The sequence below is a fragment of the Oncorhynchus masou genome, chromosome 8 (assembly GCF_036934945.1).
Source record: "Oncorhynchus masou masou isolate Uvic2021 chromosome 8, UVic_Omas_1.1, whole genome shotgun sequence".
Classification (NCBI taxonomy): Eukaryota; Metazoa; Chordata; class Actinopteri; order Salmoniformes; family Salmonidae; genus Oncorhynchus; species Oncorhynchus masou.
The window spans coordinates 36,580,448-36,600,746 of record NC_088219.1 but is presented as its reverse complement, the minus strand read 5'-3'; the positions used below and the strand labels follow the sequence as shown (position 1 = coordinate 36,600,746).

The 20,299-nt window shown below is 43.8% G+C and overlaps 1 protein-coding gene and 1 non-coding gene across 2 annotated transcripts; both read right to left on the bottom strand.

Moving 5' to 3' along the window:
* Positions 1-351: 351 nt before the first annotated feature.
* On the bottom strand, positions 352-19,458 carry edil3b (EGF-like repeats and discoidin I-like domains 3b). The gene is made up of 11 exons (XM_064972334.1): positions 18,959-19,458; positions 18,425-18,502; positions 18,284-18,316; positions 17,250-17,378; positions 8,199-8,312; positions 4,356-4,537; positions 4,092-4,247; positions 3,763-3,907; positions 1,850-2,034; positions 1,557-1,712; positions 352-1,342 (listed from the first exon to the last, which is right to left on the bottom strand). Exons 1-11 carry the CDS (start codon positions 19,020-19,022, stop codon positions 1,193-1,195), a joined length of 1,392 nt encoding a protein of 463 aa, XP_064828406.1. The 5' UTR covers positions 19,023-19,458; the 3' UTR covers positions 352-1,192.
* LOC135544755 (U7 small nuclear RNA) lies at positions 16,340-16,394 on the bottom strand. The gene has a single exon (XR_010456377.1). It is a non-coding gene; the product is annotated as a U7 small nuclear RNA (small nuclear RNA).
* Positions 19,459-20,299: the final 841 nt, after the last annotated feature.

Below are 20,299 nucleotides of genomic sequence, written 5' to 3'. Positions count from 1 at the left end.
GCCCCCGCTCGAGTGAATTGCCTTCCCCTTTCCATGTCATTTGTTGTCACTGTATTGACATTTAAGCCCTATTTTTGGCAATTAACTTTTATTGCTGCTAATAAGCTTGCCCTACGGTTAGGGTTTGGGGTTGTGGTTGAGTCTAGAGTTAGGGTTGAACCGGGATGTGGGCATGAAGCTAGGGTTAAGGTTAGGCTTAGGGTTATGGTTAGGGTTAGATACATTTAGATAGCTGCATCAAACTCGCCTGTCCTTAGCAAGGTGAGCGCAAAGAGCTTTAGACCATTCCGATTACTTGATTGCAAACACCTTTTGATTGGATACCCAAACAGACACGGAGAGAAACACAGGTATTATGTCACTTGTTTTACTACACAGAAAGTGGCTTGTTGCACCATATCAGCTAAAGAATTATGTTACAACCATCAATATTGTGTTCAACCAGTATCAACGAATACCATATCAGAGGTTATTGTACAGTAGAGAGCACACTTTGGGTGACATTTTCTATCTCTTCAACAGCATTAAAATACCTTATTCCTCGCAATGTAGTGTGAATAACGTTGTAACTTCCCTGTTACAATGTCTGTAAAACGCCTTTCAAATGTTATCGTTATTTAGGGGAGCTTTGTGCTTCGAGAGGGCTGTTTCGCCCTCAGAAACGGTTGGATGGAAGGGTCAAAGGTTGGTCACGGAGACGTTATTAACCCTGTATTGTTTTGACACTACACTGCTGTTGGAAATGCTATCACACAGGAGTACGATATAGCAAAAACATCGAAGAGCAGAAGTACAGTACCTTATAATCCAAGAAATAAATAACACACGGTAAACCAGTCACCTATTGTGACCTCTACGTCCCATTTTCTTTCCCGGTGTCTCTTATGACCACTGTCCACACTGCTACTTCCAGCAAGAGGGAAAGAGGGGGGTGGGGGGGTGGAGAAGAGGTCAAGTGAGAGCGAGATGGAAGAAGGGAGAAGAGCGATAGAGATGGGAGATGGAGAGATGGAGAAAGGGGAGAGAAACAGAAGCAGGACAGGGAAAGAGCGAGAGAGGGGAAAGAGAGAGCTAGGTGAGAGAGAAAGAGGCAGAGGGAGAAGAGAGAGCTAGGTGAGAGAGAAAGAGAAAGAGGGAGAAGAGAGAGAGGGAGAGACAGAGGGATAAGAGAGAGGGTGAGAGAGAGAGATGGTCAGTCGTCCTCTGTGCAGCCCAGAAGCTCCATCCTCAGTGTGATGCGTCCGTACCAGGACCAGGGGATGAGGCGGAGGAAACGACCATATATGGGCGGCTGGACGGAGTTCTTCCTGTGGGTGTCATTTTCAACGTTCCCCTGGAACACCTGTCACCCAAGACAACCACGGATACCGTCAGACACACTGCCAACAAGACAACCACAGATACAACTGGAACACCAATAACTGAACCATCACCGTTCCTCACTCTCTGTCTCCTCTTTCTTTCTGTCCCGCTGTCATGTATGTCATGTATTTTCTGTGTCTCAATCAATCAACAAATCAATCAAACAGTCAATCAATATGATCATGTGTGTCGACCTTGTCCTTGTGTTGTGTTTCGTCCTGGTATGTCGTCCACCTCTGTCCATCGTTGCTGTAGGCTAGTTTGTAGGAGCGCACAAACTGGACACGGCCAAAGTCCTTAGCTCCCTGAGTCACTACACCTGTTACCTTAGTAGGAACCAACAGGTCTACCTGAGAGAGGGAGAGGGAAAGTAGAGAAGAGGGAGAGAGGGAACATTATTTAATTATCCATTCATTAAAATGCATACTCCTTTCTATTTTTTGTCTTTCTCCTACTCCTCCCTCTCCCCTACCCCTTCCCTCCATACCTGTATCCACTGGTTTTGGTCATTGGTGGCTGCGGTCCATGCGTTGACCTTGGCCTGGTTGTCCAGTCTGGCTCTGTTCGGGGTCCAGGCCAGCAGACCCATGCCCAGGGTCCGGTACACAGAGGACGAGGTCAGCTGGGAGTCCTGCACCTGACCCCCCTTTAGACCCAGAGGCTCTGAACAGCCTGGGAAACCAGAAACAGAAACACATAAAAATCCCCATATACAGAACCAGTCAAAAGTTTGGACACACCGACTCATTCAAGGGTTTTTCTTTATTTTTTACTATTTTCTACATTGTAGAATAATAGTGAAGACATCAAAACTATTAAATAACACATATGGAATCATGTGGTAACCAAATTACATTTTATATTTCAGACACAGCCACCCTTTTCCTTGATGATGGCTTTGCACACACTTGGCATTCTCTCAACCAACTTCATGAGGTAGTCACCTGGAAAGCATTTCAATTATGGTGTGCCTTATTAAAAGTTAATTTAATGTGTTTGAGCCAATCAGTGTTGTGACAAGGTAGGGTTGGTATACAGAAGATAGTCCTATTTGGTAAAAGACCAAGTTCATATTATGGAAAGAACAGATCAAATAAGCAAAGAGAAATGACAGTCCATCATTACTCTAAGACATGAAGGTCAGTCAATCTGGAACATTTCAATAACTTTTTAAGTTTCTTCAAGTGCAGTCTCAAAAACCATCAAGCGCTATGATGAAACTGGCTTTCATGAGGACTGTTACAGGAAAGAAAGACCCAGAGTTACCTCTGCTGCAGAGGATAAGTTCATTAGAGTTACCAGCCTCAGAAATTGTAGCCCAAATAAAGGCTTCACAGAGTTCAAGTAACAGACACATCTCAACATCAACTATTCTGAGGAAACTGCTTGAATCAGGCGTTCATGGTCGAATTGCTGCGAAGAAACCACTACTAAAGGACACAAATAATAAGAAGAAACTTGCTCGGGCCAAGAAACGAGCAATGGACATTAGACCAGTGGAAATCTGTCCTTTGGCCTGATGAGTCAAAATGTGAGATTTTTGGTTCCAACCGCCATGTCTTGTGAGATGCAAAGTAGGTGAACGGATGATCTCTGCATGTGTGGTTCCCACCGTGAAGCATGGAGGAGGAGGTGTGCTGGTGTAGGGGTGCTTTGCTGGTGACACTGTCCATGATTTATTTAGAATTCAAGGCACATTTAACCAGCATGGCTACCACAGCATTTTGCAGCGATACGCCATCCAGTCTGGCTTGCGCTTAGTGTGACTATCATTTGTTTTTCAACAGAACAATGACCCAACACTGTGTAAGGGCTATTTGACCAAGAAGGAGAGTGATGGAGTGCGGCAGCAGAGGACCTGGCCTCCACAATCACCCAACCTCAACCCAATTGAGATGGTTTGAAATTAGTTGGACCGCAGAGTAAAGGAAATGCAGCCAACAAGTGCTCAGCATATGTGGGAACTCTGTCAAGACTGTTGGAAAAGCATTCTTCATGAAGCTGGTTGAGAGAATACCAAGAGTGTGCAAAGCTGTCATCAAGGAAAAGGGTGGCTACTTTGATGAATCTAAAATGTAAAATATAATTTGATTTGTTTAATACATTTTTGGTTACTACATGATTCCATTTGTGTTATTTCATAGTATTCTACAATGTAGAAAATAGTAAAAAAAAAACAATAAAAAAAACACTAGAATGAGTAGGTGTGTCCAAACTTTTGACTGGTACTATGTGTCAAAACATTGTCACAAAATATTTATTTTATAACCATGTATGACTGCTTTTGACACATTTGACATGCATCATGAAGCTTTACAACATTGTAATGAAGGCATTATGAGCAGGGTGCCAAATCAAGTTTATAAAGCAATCATGTCTACAGATGATGACGTCACTGACCTGTGAGCTCGCAGCCCATCAGCTCCATGCGCAGCATACAATGGCCCCAGCAGACCTGAGGGTAAACCCGTATGTACTGTGCTTCAATTGGTGAAGAGAAGGTGTTGGCCATGAGAGAACTGCTGTCTGAGTTACCGTGGAATATCTAGAGGAAAAGATCAGGTTTTATCAGTCAAAAACATCGGGCTGATTTAGGCGCACCTGCACAAATGTATTTTCACTCTCACTCGCTCGCTCGCTCGCACACACACACACACACACACACACACACACACACACACACACACACACACACACACACACACACACACACACACACACACACACACCATGTCCTGTGTGTCTCCTCTGGTTTTCACCATGCTCCAGGTCCTAGCGTCGTCGCTGTGGGCGATCTTATAGGACTTCACATACTCTGAGCTGCCCAGCCGCCGAGCACCCTGGGTAATCAGCCCCGTCACACGCATCTGCTGCCGCAGGTTCACCTGGACACAGACATAAGGGGGTCAGAAACAACTAGAGTTTGGCCATGGTGGAGTAAACACTGGCTACATCTATCTAGCGGACAGCCGGAGTGTGTGAGCGTGTTGCACCTGTATCCAGGGCCAGCGGTCGCTGAGTGCAGGGCTCCAGGCATTAACCATGCCCCTGCGGTGGAGCCGGGCCAGGTCAGGGCTCCAGTGCTGCAAACCAAACATGCCCCGCTGAGCAGAGGAGGAGGACAGCTGCCCCTTGGTGATGATACCACCCTCCATGCCCAGAGGACCTGAACACTCTACAGAGTAGAGGGACAGCAGGTACACAGACACGCAAGGAAGAAAGAGGAGACAGAGAGAGAGAGAGAGAGAGAGAGAGAGAGAGAGCGAGATAATGATTAGTACAATTAGTACATCCATCACAAGCCAAAGCCACAGTAAATGTCCTTCCTTCCTTCTTTCTTTCTTTCTTTCTTTCTTTCTTTCTTTCTTTCTTTCTTTCTTTCTTTCTTTCTTTCTTTCTTTCTTTCTTTCTTTCTTTCTTTCTTTCTTTCTTTCTTTCTTTCTTCATTCCTTCCTCAAACATCAGCAGGTAGCGAAGACACAGTGTTCCTTGTTTCTCCTCTGAGGGACAGCCTCAGCTCTGCTCTGGATTGTCCCATGTTGGCCCAGATAAATTTCATGTTCCAGGTCAGTTTCAGCATTGATTTCAGTCTGACTTGCAGTCTCTCAACCTCTCTCCTGGTAAAACTGAGTCATTGCATCTGTGTGTCAGTCCATTTTTTAATTTATTTTGATTCTGCTAGCCAGTTCATCCTTTTTTTCTTCTCTTCTTTCTGACTCATTACATTCACTTATCAGTCCATCATCCTCCCTCTCACTGGCTGAGACTTCAGCTTCAAAATGCCATACAAAAACATCCTCATCCTCGCAACTCTCCTCTCTTTTCTCACAGCTCCTGTGTGAGTATGTGTGGAAAGAACTGGTTCTGGAGGAGTGTGTGAGGTAGGGGAGAAGGGCATAGGTCTGTGAGTGTGTGTCCGTGGTCCCTGTGTAGGATTGGGGATGAGGTGGTCCGTATCTGGCATTCTCCACCCCCAAAACAGACTCAGGCTGGCTCTAATTGAGAACAGAGAGACTCTGGTACCACGACGCAACAATACCGCTAATGATTAACTACTCATGGTGTGATTGTGATAACATACAGGAACTAAAGTCCTTTTGTTCACCCAACCTAGAATACCTCATAATCGAATGCCGACCGTATTACCTCCCAAGAGAATATTCTTTGGTTATAGTCACAGCCGTGTATATTCCCCCTCAAGCCGATACCACGACGGCCCTCAAAGAACTGCACCGGACTTTATGCAAACTGGAAACCACATATCCTGAAGCCGCATTTATTGTAGCTGTGGATTTTAACAAAGTAAATTTGAGGAAAAAGTTACTGAAGTTCTATCAACACATTGACTGTAGTACTCACGCTGCTAAAACACTCGACCACTGCTACTCCAACTTCTGGGATGCCTACAAGGCCCTCCCCAGCCTTCCCTTTGGCAAATCTGATCACGACTCCATTTTGCTCCTCCCTTCCTATAGGCCAAAACTCAAACAGGAAGTACCCGTGCTAAGGACTATTCAATGCTGGTCTGACCAATTGGAATCCACGCTTCAAGATTGTTTTGATCACGTGGACTGGGATATGTTCCAGGTAGCCTCCGAGAACAACATAGACAAATACACTGATACTGTGTGTATAGGAAGTGTATGGGAGATATTGTACCCACTGTGACTATTTAAACCTACCCTATCAGGAAACCGTGGATAGATGGCAGCATTCACGCAAATCTGAAAATGCAATCCGTCGCATTTAACTGTGACAAGGTGGCAAGGGAATATGGCCGAATACAAACAGTGTAGTTATTCCCTCCGTAAGGCAATCAAAGACTCAAAACCTCAGTATAGAGACAAAGTGGAGTCACAATTCAACGGCTCAGACACAAGACGTATGTGGCAGGGTCTACAGACAATCATGGCCTACAAAGGGAAAACCAGCCACGTCGTGGACACCGGCATCTTGCTGCCGGACAAGCTAAACACCTTCTTCGCCCGCTTTGAGGATAACACAGTCCCAATGATGCAGCCCGCTACAAGGACTGTGGGCTCTCCTTCTACCTGGCCGACGTGAGTAAGACATTTAAGCGTGCTATCCCTCGCAAGGCTGCCGGCCCAGCCGCGTCCTCAGAGCATTCGCAGACCAGCTGGCTGGAGTGTTTACAGACATATTCAATCTCTCCCTATTCCAGTCTGTTGTCCACACATACATCAAGATGTCCACCATTGGTCCTGTACCCAAGAAAGCAAAGGTAACTGAACTTAATGACTATGGCCCCGTAGCACTCACATCATTCATCATGAAGTGCTTTGAGAGACTAGTCAAGGATCATATCACCTCTACCTTACCTGACACCTTAGACCCACTTCAATTTGCTTATCGCCCCAATATATCCACAGAAGATGCAATCGCCATCACACTGCACACTGCCCCATCCCATCTGGACAAGAGGAATACCTAGGTAAGAATGCTGTCTATTGACTACAGCTCAGCATTCAACACCATAGTACCCTCCAAGCTCATCATTAAGCTCGAGGCCCTGGGTCTGAACCCCGCCCTGTGCAACTGGGTGCTGGACTTCCTGATGGGCCGCCCCCAGGTGTTGAAGGTAGGAAACAACATCTCCACGTCGCCGATCCTCAATACTGGGGCCCCACAAGGATGCGTGCTCAGCCCCCTCTTGTACTCCCTGTTCAGCCATGACTGTGTGGCCATGCACGCCTCCAACTCAATCATCAAGTTTGCATACAACACAACAGTAGTAGGCCTGATTACCAAAAATGATGAGACAGCCTACAGGGATGAGGTGAGGGCCCTGGGAGTGTGGTGCCAGGAAAATAACCTCTCGCCCAATGTCAACAAAACTAAGGAGCTAATCGTGGACTTCAGGAAACAGCAGAGGGAGCCCCCCTATCGGGCTGTATCACCACCTGGTACGGCAACTGCACCACCCGCAATGGCAGGGCTCTCCAGAGGGGGGTGCGGCCTGCCCAACACATCACCGGGGGCAAGCTACCCGCCCTCCAGGACACCTACAGCACCAGATGTCACAGGAAGGCAAAAATATCATCAAGGACAACAACCAACCGAGCTGTTCACCCCGCCATCATCCAAAAGGTGAGGTCAGTACAGGTGCATCAAAGCCAGGACCGAGAGACTGAAAAACAGCTTTTTATCTCAAGGCCACCAGACTGTTAAATAGCCATCACTAGCACATTCGAGGCTGCTGCCTCGAACATAGACTTGAAATCACTGGCCACTTTAATAATGGAACACTACCCACTTTAATAATGTTTACATATTTCATTACTCATCTAATATGTATTCCATCCTATCCTACTGTATCTTAGTCTATGCTGCTCTGAAATTGCTCATCAAAATATTTACATATTCTTAATTCCATTCCTTTACTTTAGATTGTGTGTATGGTTAGATATTACTGCACTGTTGGAACTAGAAACACAAGCATTTCGCTACACTCGCAATAACATCTGCCCTAACAAGTGTATGTGACAAATAAAATTTGATTTGATTAATAATGATGCTACACCAGGACAGCAGAGTGCTTAAATAGCTTAAGCAAATAGGTGACACACACACACACACACACACACACACACACACACACACACACACACACACACACACACACACACACACACACACACACACACACACACACACACACACACACGCGCACTAAAAGGGAAACAGCAAGAGAGCATATGACATCAATACCTACCTAATTCAATTGTGTGTTCATGTAAGCGTTGGACATCAAGACCTCTTAAAATATTTGTCCTCTGATGACTCGCAAGTAAACAGTTACACAAGTCCACACTCACTGTGCTGGCAGGTCCTGCCCGTGTATTCTCCAGGACACACACACGTGTAGTTGGCCTCCCGGTCTGTACACACACCTCCGTTCCTGCACGGCCCACTCTCACACTCATTCACATCTGGAACACAAACACAGACCAGGGAAGAACTGTTTCATACATTTATGGGACTATGAGGTTGCATACAGATATTTAATGTAAAAATGGACGTTTCATACAGGAACAGGACTTTGAAGACAGCTTGGAGTGACATTTGCTATGATAATTTCATTGCCCCCTGCCACAACCCCTAGACGGGGGGTCGGAAAACTTTACTGTTTTCAAATCTAATCTCCTTATTTCTATGTATTTTCGACATGGCTGTAGTTAGGCCTATAACCAAGGTGGGGGAAAAATTCTTACCACAGGCCAGGTGTATTCCGGATGCTTCGAACATTAAATGAACACTCAAAATGACTTTGTTACTTTGAGATTTTGGGCGGATGAAATGAAAGTCTGCTAATATTTTTTCAGGTGGTTTGACACTTAATTCAGACAGTAATAAAACGAGATGGGGAGAGAAACAGTGGGAAGCAGGGATTGATCCCGGTACTCAGGTGAAAGTTGGATACAACACATGTGTCATGGAGTGTCACCACTACACCAAGACTCTGCAAAGGAAATAGTAATATTCATGTTTTTCTATTTCATTTTATTTCACCTTTATTTAACCAGGGAGGCCAGTTGAGAACAAGTTCTCATTTACAACTGCGACCTGGCCAAGACAAAGCAAAGCAGTTTGACACAAACAACAACACAGAGTTACACATGGAATAAACAAACGTACAGTCAATAATACAATAGAAAAAAGTCTACATACAGTGTGTGCAAATGAGGTTTGATTAGGGAGGTAAGGTAATAAATAGGCCGTAGTGGCGAAGTAATTAAAATGTAGCAATTAAACACTGGAGTGATAGATGTGCAGAAGATGAATGTGCAAATAGAGATACTGGGGTGCAAAGGAGAAAAAAATAACAATATCGGGATGAGGTAGTTGGATGGGCTATTTACAGATGGGCTATGTATAGGTGCAATGATCTGTTAGCTGCTCTGACAGCTGATGCTTAAAGTTAGTGAGGGAGATATGAGTCTCCAGTTTCAGTGATTTTTGCAATTTGTTCCAGTCATTGGCAGCAGAGAACTGGTAGGAAAGCCGGCCAAAGGAGGAATTAGCTTTGGGGGTGACCAGTGAAATATAACTGCGGGAGCGCGTGCTATGGGTGGGTGCTGCTATGGTGACCAGTGACCTGAGATAAGGCGGGGCTTTTACCTAGCAAAGACTTATAGATGACCTGGAGCCAGTGGGTTTGGCGACGAATATGAAGCGAGGGCCAGCCAACAAGAGCATACAGGTTGCAGTGGATGGGTAGTATATGGGGCTTGGTGACAAAATGGATGGCACTGTGATAGACTGCATCCAATTTGCTGAGTAGAGTGTTATTTTGTAAATGACATCGCCGAAGTCAAGGATTGGTAGGATAGTCAGTTTTACAAGGTTATGTTTGGCAGCATGAGTGAAGGATGCTTTGTTGCGAAATAAGAAGCCAATTCTAGATTTAATTTTGGATTGGAGATGCTTAATGTGAGTCTGGAAGGAGAGTTTATAGTCTAACCAGACACATAGGTATTTGTAGTTGTCCACATATTCTAAGTGCAGGGAGGTGCGGACAGCGATCGGTTGAAGAGCGTGCATTTAGTTTTACTTGCATTTATGAGCAGTTGGAGGCCAACGGAAGGAGAGTTGTATGGCATTGAAGCTTGACTGGAGGTTTGTTAACACAGTGTCCAAAGTAGGGCCAGAAGTATACAGAAAGGTGTCGTCTGTGTAGAGGTGGATCAGAGAATCACCCGCAACAAGATCGACATCATTGATGTACACAGAGAAAAGAGTCGGCCCAAGAATTGAACCCTGTGGCACCCCTATAGAGACTGCCAGAGGTCCGGACAGCAGACCCTCCGATTTGACACATTGAACTCTATCAGAGAAGCAGTTGGTGAACCAGGCGAGGCAGTCGTTTGAGAAAACAAGGCTGTTGAGTCTGCCGATAAGAATGTGGTGATTGACAGAGTCGAAAGCCTTGGCCAGGCCGATGAATACAGCTGCACAGTATTGTCTTTTATCGATGGCGGTTATGATATCGTTTAGGACCTTGAGCGTGGCTGAGGTGCACCCATGACCAGCTCGGAAACCAGATTGCATAGCGGAGAAGGTGTGGTGGGATTCGAAATGGCCGGTGATATGTTCGTTAACTTGGCTTTCGAAGACCTTAGAAAGGCAGGGTAGGATAAATATAGGTCTGTAATAGTTTGGGTCGAGAGTGTCTCCCCCTTTGAAGAGGGGGATGACCGCGGCAGCTTTCCAATCTTTGGGGATCTCAGATGATATGAAAGAGAGGTTGAACAGGCTAGTAATAGGGGTTGCAACATTTGCGGGGATAATTTCAGAAAGAGAGGTTCCAGATTGTCTAGCCCAGCTGATTTGTAGGGGTCCAGATTTTGCAACTCTTTCAGAACATCAGCTATCTGGATTTGGGTGAAGGAGAAATGGGGGAGGCTTGGGCAAGTTGCTGTGGGATGTGCAAGGCTGTTGACTGGGGTAGGGGTAGCCAGGTGGAAAGCATGGCCAGCTGTAGAAAAATGCTTATTGAAATTCTCAATTATAGTGGATTTATCGGTGGTGACAGTGTTTCCTAGCCTCAGTGCAGTGGGCAGCTGGGAGGAGGTGCTCTTATTCTCCATGGACTTTACAGTGTTGCAGAACGTTTTGGAGTTTGTGATGCAGGATGCAAATTTCTATTAGAAAAAGCTAGCCTTTGCTTTCCTAACTGCCTGTGTATATTGGTTCCTAACTCCCCTGAAAAGTTTAATTTCACGGGGGCTATTCAATGCTAATGCAGTACGCCACAAGATGTTTTTGTGCTGGTTAAGGGCAGTCAGGTCTGGAGTGAACCAAGGGCTATATTTGTTCCTGGTTCTACATTTTTTGAATCGGGCATGCTTATTTAAGATGGTGAGGAAAGCACTATTAAAGAATAACCAAGCATCCTCTACTGATGGAATGAGGCCAATATCCTTCCAGGATACCTGGGCCAGGTCGATTAGAAAGGCCTGCTCGCTGAAGTGTTTTAGGGAGCATTTGACAGTGATGAGGGGTGGTTGTTTGACAGCAGACCCATAACGGAAGCAGGTAATGAGGCAGTAATCGCTGAGATCCTGGTTGAAAACAGCAGAGGTGTATTTAGAGGGCAGCTTGGTCAGGATGATATCTATGAGGGTGCCCGTGTTTACGGATTTTGGGGTTGTACCTGGTACTGTAGGTTCATTGATAATTGGTGTGAGATTGAGGGCATCGAGCTTAGATTGTAGGACGGCTGGGGTGTTAAGCATGTCCCAGCTTAGGTTGATGGCACTTGGTAACCAAATCATTGATTGCAGTCTCCTTGTCCATAGATTGTTTTCAAGGTAGGACACAAACATTTTGTAATTTGGGTGAACTCTTTAAAATAGTGCTGGAAGAAAATTGCGCTTGCCCTCCAGGAGGGTTGGCCTCCCCCTGATCTATGTTTCCCAAGTTCTGGGTGTTTGAAAATGTTCTTATTATAACAATTAATTTCTCAAAACCTTCAGGAAAAATCGCATGAATATCTCAATATTCAGGTGGTTTATGCCTACCAGTGAAGACAATCATCTGACTCTACATAGACAAAATATGATGCGTTTGTAAGTTGCGAATCCCCCTACTATCTTAGCCTAGCACGTGCACAATACTCAAATGTCAAAAATTATATTTGAGGCCTGCAGCATTCAATATCCAGTTCTTATTTGCATGGCTTATTCAAAAGCGTTCATGAATGACTGCAAAAAAAACATAGCCTCATATTATCCATTTTCAAAAACACAAGTAGGCATATCGGATTTCAAATATGTGATTACACTGGCAAGACTGGGAAGAAGAGGAATAATACAATAGGTTTGGGGAATAACAGTCGTGTTCATGCTGACAAGCACAGTTCTTCTTCTTATTGTATTATTATTATTTGTACATTTATTGTCCTCCTCTACAATCAAATGTACACTTTTGAGTTCACAGTCTGTTATTTTCAGAGTTACAAATCAGGTTACCCTACCAAACTCCCCTTCTAAAACATACTTTAGGTCTGTATGCTGCCTTTTCATTGCCGCAGCCTAAACGCCAATCACCAAAGGAGAAGACTAAGGCAAGTATGGATTATTGACTTCTGTACGTGGTGTCAAAAGGTTGCATTCAGCAATAGGGATGGGAGTAACAGCAACCATTTTGTTTTTACAACATTGTATTTAAAACAGCCCCTCCGTGCTGCTCTTTTTACAGTTTTATAAACTCAGCGGAGAACGAAAGTATTCAGACCCCTTGACTTAAAGGTCTTTTTGTTTTTTATTTCTATAAATTTGCAAAATATTTCTAAAAACCTGTTTTCACTTTGTCATTATGGGGTATTGTGTGTAGATTGATGAAGAAAAGTTTTTATTTCATCAATTTTAGATTAAGGCTGTAACGTAACAAAATGTGGAAAAAGTCAAGGGGTCTGAATACTTTCCGAATGCACCGTAAGAGGTGTGGAGTGAGCATGAGAAGAAGGTCTAATGCAAGTGTCATGCAGGTCAGCCATTTTGCAGGTCAGCCATTTTGGTCAAAAAGTTGGTCAACAGTGATGTGATAAGATATTGTGTAAAAAATATATATTTGAAGAATTTGTCTGCACTGTATGTTTGTTTGCTTGCTAGCCAGGCAATTCTAGAGGAATGATTACAGAAATGTTTCAAATTAACTGCCAATATGCCAACATTCCAATCAAACAATGCAATTAATCCACAGCCATACATTGTCTGAAATCAGTTGATGATAGGATTTAGACAACTTGTAAATGCAACAAGTACTGATATATACAGTGCCTTGCGAAAGTATTCGGCCCCCTTGAACTTTGCGACCTTTTGCCACATTTCAGGCTTCAAACATAAAGATATAAAACTGTATTTTTTTGTGAAGAATCAACAACAAGTTGGACACAATCATGAAGTGGAACGACATTTATTGGATATTTCAAACTTTTTTAACAAATCAAAAACTGAAAAATTGGGCGTGCAAAATTATTCAGCCCCTTTACTTTCAGTGCAGCAAACACTCTCAGTGAGTTCAGTGAGGATCTCTGAATGATCCAATGTTGACCTAAATGACTAATGATGATAAATACAATCCACCTGTGTGTAATCAAGTCTCCGTATAAATGCACCTGCACTGTGATAGTCTCAGAGGTCCGTTAAAAGCGCAGAGAGCATCATGAAGAACAAGGAACACACCAGGCAGGTCCGAGATACTGTTGTGAAGAAGTTTAAAGCCGGATTTGGATACAAAAAGATTTCCCAAGCTTTAAACATCCCAAGGAGCACTGTGCAAGCGATAATATTGAAATGGAAGGAGTATCAGACCACTGCAAATCTACCAAGACCTGGCCGTCCCTCTAAACTTTCAGCTCATACAAGGAGAAGACTGATCGGAGATGCAGCCAAGAGGCCCATGATCACTCTGGATGAACTGCAGAGATCTACAGCTGAGGTGGGAGACTCTGTCCATAGGACAACAATCAGTCGTATATTGCACAAATCTGGCCTTTATGGAAGAGTGGCAAGAAGAAAGCCATTTCTTAAAGATATCCATAAAAAGTGTTGTTTAAAGTTTGCCACAAGCCACCTGGGAGACACACCAAACATGTGGAAGAAGGTGCTCTGGTCAGATGAAACCAAAATGTGACTTTTTGGCAACAATGCAAAACGTTATGTTTGGCGTAAAAGCAACACAGCTCATCACCCATCCCCACTGTCAAACATGGTGGTGGCAGCATCATGGTTTGGGCCTGCTTTTCTTCAGCAGGGACAGGGAAGATGGTTAGAATTGATGGGAAGATGGATGGAGCCAAATACAGGACCATTCTGGAAGAAAACCTGATGGAGTCTGCAAAAGACCTGAGACTGGGACGGAGATTTGTCTTCCAACAAGACAATGATCCAAAACATAAAGCAAAATCTACAATGGAATGGTTCAAAAATAAACATATCCAGGTGTTAGAATGGCCAAGTCAAAGTCCAGACCTGAATCCAATCGAGAATCTGTGGAAAGAACTGAAAACTGCTGTTCACAAATGCTCTCCATCCAACCTCACTGAGCTCGAGCTGTTTTGCAAAGAGGAATGGGAAAAAATGTCAGTCTCTCGATGTGCAAAACTGATAGAGACATACCCCAAGCGACTTAAAGCTGTAATCGCAGCAAAAGGTGGCGCTCCAAAGTATTAACTTAAGGGGGCTGAATAATTTTGCACGCCCAATTTTTCAGTTTTTGATTTGTTAAAAAAGTTTGAAATATCCAATAAATGTCGTTCCACTTCATGATTGTGTCCCACTTTTGTTGATTCTTCACAAAAAAATACAGTTTTATATCTTTATGTTTGAAGCTTGAAATGTGGCAAAAGGTCGCAAAGTTCAAGGGGGCCGAATACTTTCGCAAGGCACTGTATATATATATATTTATATATTTAAGGTCTGTTTAAATATATTTTAGAGGCTATTTATACAGACAATTTGTATAAAACTTATATAAACTGTATTTATATTGATATGACAATATTTTAGGTTAACAAAAATTCTATTACGCAATTTGTGATATATCATATACTTTACTTTTATTTTCCTGCCTAAGTAAAGTCAGGATTATGCCTCTACTGCCATTCATTCCAATTTGAATGGTTTGGATTTCTCCCTGACCAAGATGGCTGCCATTTTCACCATTCTGGAACTTTGAGGGTTCATGACATATCCACTCTAGTCATTTCATAGGATCTCTATGGGTATGACTCGCTATAATTTAGTACAGAAGGCTTCCGTGGGTGATTTAATCAATTCTGAGAGGGAAATTCCTCGAAATGTGGAACATTTATCACATGTACAATTATATGATCCTAACTTGGCGCTTGGGAATAATCTTATCAGTTGACCTAGTTTTACACTGTCTGTTTGGGTCTGTCACCAAGACCAACACCTAGTATTTATATACAAGACCCCCTGGAGAACTACAAGAGTATATGACCTCACTGTGCACACATATAGAGTAGATATCATTGTTGGTATTGCCCACATAAAAAAAGCTATAGTATACTATAGTATAGTATTCACTGTAGTGTTTTTCAGACTTTACTGTAGTATTCACATTAGTATACTGTAGTATTAACAGTTAACTATAGTATAAATACTGTAGCAAAAGAAAACTGTAGTATATAGTGCCTTAACTTTAGCTCGCTAGCTAACAAACTAGAAACGAACCAAAACATTGTTTAGAAAGTTAATTTTAGTTGCCTGGTTTGCTAAATTGACATATATTGAATTTATTTTTAAACGGATGGGTTTATTGGTGTTAAAATACACCAGTTATGCTATTTTGGACCACCAGTCTGCTGATGTCATGCAGCCTGTTGTTTTTGTGTTCATAACGACAATGACAAGTTTGATGTCGGACGACAATAGAATGTTCAGGGTGTCACTGCGACAACTGTATACAGACATGTCGATAGACATGGTATAAACCAGACTTTAGTCTTGAAACCTTTGGGTGTTTATTACACTACTCACTCTGTTTAGCACATGGCCTCACATGTGAATCCTTAAAATATATGGGTGGGGCTAAGGCTAAAGAGGGTGTGAATAATGCTGAATGGGTGTAGACAAAGAAAACCTCTCCAGTAGGTGTACCAAAACATTCAAGGGCCATTTTATCCAAAGTGGGGTTATGAACTTTCAAAGCAGAATTACTTTCCCATTGTTCCTCAACTGTAGTGTATGATATACCATTTTCTAGGTCTCTACTTTTATCCAATGTAAAAAACACAATTAAAAATTTTGCTACACGAGACTGAATCAAAACGATTGGTCACCTATAGTAATAAATGTAGTGTTTTTGCGGATTGTAGTGTACTTTAGTATTTAATGTAGTGTTTTTGCAGACGGTAGATGGCTGTAGTATTCACTTGTGTTTTTTTCAGACATTACTAAAATATTTACTTTAGTGTTTTTGTTTCATTATCTTTGGCATTTCCTCCTTGTGAAAACCTACTGGAAAAATACTAAAAGAGCACATTTTCCATAACCTGTACAGTAGGTAGGTAGGCAGGAAGGAAGGAAGGAAGGACCAGGGTCTGACCAGAGAGTTCATAGTTTCTGCTCATTTCTATAGCCTGTAGGGAACACAATATGGTCTATACTTGGCATGTAGGTTTCTCACTTATGGGTAGCACAAATTGGGATATGGGGGAGGGGAATGGGCAAGGCTTGTGCAAATTAAATACAATTAAAAAAGTGCAGTGTTTTTCCGGGACTGTAGTGTTTTTGCGGACATTACAATAGTATTTACTAAAGTGGATAATACTGTAGTATTAATAGTAGTATTCCTCAGTATACTACAACATTCTATCAAAGCACTACATATGATTGAGGGGTATTACAGTGTTTAGTATAGTATTCCACAGTACACGACAGTTTACTACAGAATTCTATGGTAAGTACTGCAGACTTCTATAGTAAACTGTAGTATTTGTTCATGTGGGTGGTACTACATTGTTGAGTGTGTGTGTGTGTGTGTGCGTGCGTGCGTGCGTGTGTGTGTGTGTGTGCGTGCGTGTGTGCGTGCGTGTGTGCGTGCGTGTGTGTGTGCGTGTGTGCGTGTGTGTGTGTGCGTGCGCGTGTGTGTGCGTGTGTGTGCGTGCGTGTTCACCACGTGTAAGCCGTCATAACTCATCACACCCATGAAAGCGTGAGGATGTGTGTATGACTTCATCAGCATAACTCCCACTGAGTGACCTCATTAAGAATGGTCGGATTAAGCCACTCCCTCCAGCCGGGAGGCCTGAGACCCTCTCAGTCGTTAGACAAGCTGTCCCCCCGGGTTAGTGTGCCTGTGTGTGTGTGTGTATGTGTGTGTGTGCGTATGTGTCTTACTGTGTTGGCAGTGGGCTCCAGAGTAGCCAGGGGAGCAGTGACAGTGGTACCCCAGGAAGGCATCACCTCGTTGGGCATTAGTGGTCTCACACACACCCCCATGGTGGCATGGGTTGGGCTGGCACGGACCTGGACACAAAAACCTATTGGGATCAATTGGTTTTCTACACTAAGCACAAGTAAAAGACAACATAGAGTGTTGGGCCAGTAACCGAAAGGTCGCTGGTTCGAACACACGAGACGAGAAGGTAAAAACAAACAAAAACTGCCGATGTGCCCTTGAGCAAAGCACTTAACCCTAATTTGCTCCAGGAGCGCAAACTTCTACCATGGCTGACCCTGTAAAACAACACATTTCACTGCACCTATCTGGTGTATATGACAATACAACATATTTATTTATATTCACTGTCTGTCCCAAGATAAGCACAGGGATATAGGTCAGAGTAGTTATATTAAACCTGCTAATATTACCCTGCTAGCCTTATGGGAGGCTCACCATCAGGTTAGCAGGCGACGCTCACACAACCATGGACACGTACGTGTGTGTGTGTGTGTGATTAGCTATGACAGGCACATCACAAAATAAAGCCTGCCCTCATTATGGTGTTACTACAGCAGCTAGTATGAACTAATGAGGGATTATCTAAAACACACACACACACACACACACACACACACACACACACACACACACACACACACACACACACACACACACACACACACACACACACACACACACACAGCCTATAATGGACCTCAGAGAAGAGAGTGGTGTCTTGATTAAGATCACAGGCAATAGAACAGATTGTGGTTCATTGTACTGTTGGATGAAGGAACCAGTGGTCACTGTCAGTAGCTGTGTTGCATTAATATAGAGCTTAGTGATGTCTGTGCACTTCATGTAGGTGTCATAGGATCAAACATGCCATCAATGACAAACAGGGTGAATTGATTACACCTATCCAATCGTTTGAGATCTGTGAGGGGATACGGGGGCTAGAGGCTATTTGGGATTAGGCTTCTCATACCTGCTGTAATCAGCTCCTCCCAGTCTGGCGTGGCTGTAGAAAGAAAGAGATCAATTTGTTGTGGTGATAATGTGTTCCCTAATCATGCGCTGACACAGTTGATTACTTGAATTATTGATCCCAAAGTCCTCCTGTGCTTACATAAGAGTAGCGCCTCCTCTAACTGGGGGGTGAAACAGTCTGCATCACCCTCACATGACACAGGTTCACATTCATCCCCTGAGAGAGAGAGAGAGAGAGAGAGAGAGAGAGAGAGAGAGAGAGAGAGAGAGAGAGAGGGGAGAGGGAGAGAGAGAGTAGCTGTCAGATCTTCTTAGCAACACTCCAATGAGAGAGACACAGAGCCCCAAGGGGACAGGCATCACACACACACATCTTCATGCATAATTTCCACTTGAAATTCTCTGAACAACTAAGTTCAGATATGGCTTTGATAGGCCAAGTTACATCACATCAACAACGAAAAAACAACAACAACAACACGAGCGTATTAAGATACACGCAGTTATTTATTCTAGAGAATATCCTCCGCGAGTTCCCTCAAAGTATCAACTGCATCCGCGGCCGCACCTCACTCCTTCATAAGAAAACTACGCACTAACATTCACCCCTTCATTTAAGAGAGATGACGACACCGTTGTTTGTTTACATTCGCCAGTATCCCCATGCACTCACCGTTCACCTGCCGAAGCACAGCCGCACCGAGGCACAGCACCGCGAGGGACAATAGCAGGTGCATCTCCGAGTTACTGCTTTCCCCCGCGGTCAAAACCAAAACAAAGGGCAGAAAACTTATCTTCTTTCTCTCGTCTCCTCTCCTCCGCCCTCGCTGCAGAGGCCGCTGTGATGATAATGATGATGATGCTGATGATGTTGGCGACTCCTCCTCGCAAGCTGTCTGTCAATCAGTTTACCCGGAGATGCGAGTTTTGTTGCGCAGATAAATAGGCAGACAGACAAAAAGCAAAGCGATCCTGAGGTTGAGCGCTACCACATCTTCTCTGGTTCGCTTCACCGCAGTGATGCTGCGCAGTATCTCACCTCGGCTGCTTGACCGCCACAATCAGTAGCTAGAATTGACTAACCTGAAGTTGTAGTTTAGCCATCACAATCATCTCCTGGTGATTGAAAATGGATGTATAACCTCATTATAATAATCAATGTTAACAAAATAGGCCAAATAAATAATAGCACTCGTTTCCCAGGATAAAGGTCGTATTTAGTACACTCTTCTAAAAAAAACGGTTCCCGAAAGTTCATTCGGCTAAGACGACCCTTTTTGGTTCCAGGTTAGAATCCGTTGAATTCACCTAACGAGGCACTCGTGAAAAGTGGAGTTCTCTCAAAGGGTTCTACCTGGAACCCGAAAGGGTCCAACCTGCAACCAAAAATGGTTATATAAAGTGTTCCCCTGTTGGGGCAGCCAAATAACCATTTAATATCGATAGCAAAAACATTTCGAATAGTGTAGGCTAGCCTATGTGAAAACAGAGCTGGTTGCATGCATATTTTTTGATGACATCATACCAATAAGGCCAGAATGGTCCCATGAAGAGGAGATAAGATGTTTTGCCCATCGGGGACCAAATGGAGGAAGTTCAGCTGGGTTGTATGTGTATCGTATGTGTGTGATGGAGAGTGTCTGGATAACTGTTTTCCTGTCCCAGAACGCTGAGTGTACGGACACGACACAGAGAAACCAGTCAGAGTTGCGCTTATGGGAAGCAGAACTTGGTTCTGAATGCAGCATCTGTGTGTTGGGATGCGGGGGAGGACGTAGCGGCAAGGTGGGATCGGGTTAGAGTGTGGGCCAAGTTGTTGGCTTTTTAGGCCATGATTAAAGCACCGGGAGGCTGTTTGACTTGGCTGGAGGGGCGTGTGCCTGTTCATCAATGGGTTCATTGGTGCCAATGCTTCATTCGGAGAGGGGGAGGCGAGGGAGAGAGAGGGGGGGAGGTAGAGAGTTACTAAATGACCCCATGTGAATACTCTTTTTCCCTCTCCTGCCAAATAGGT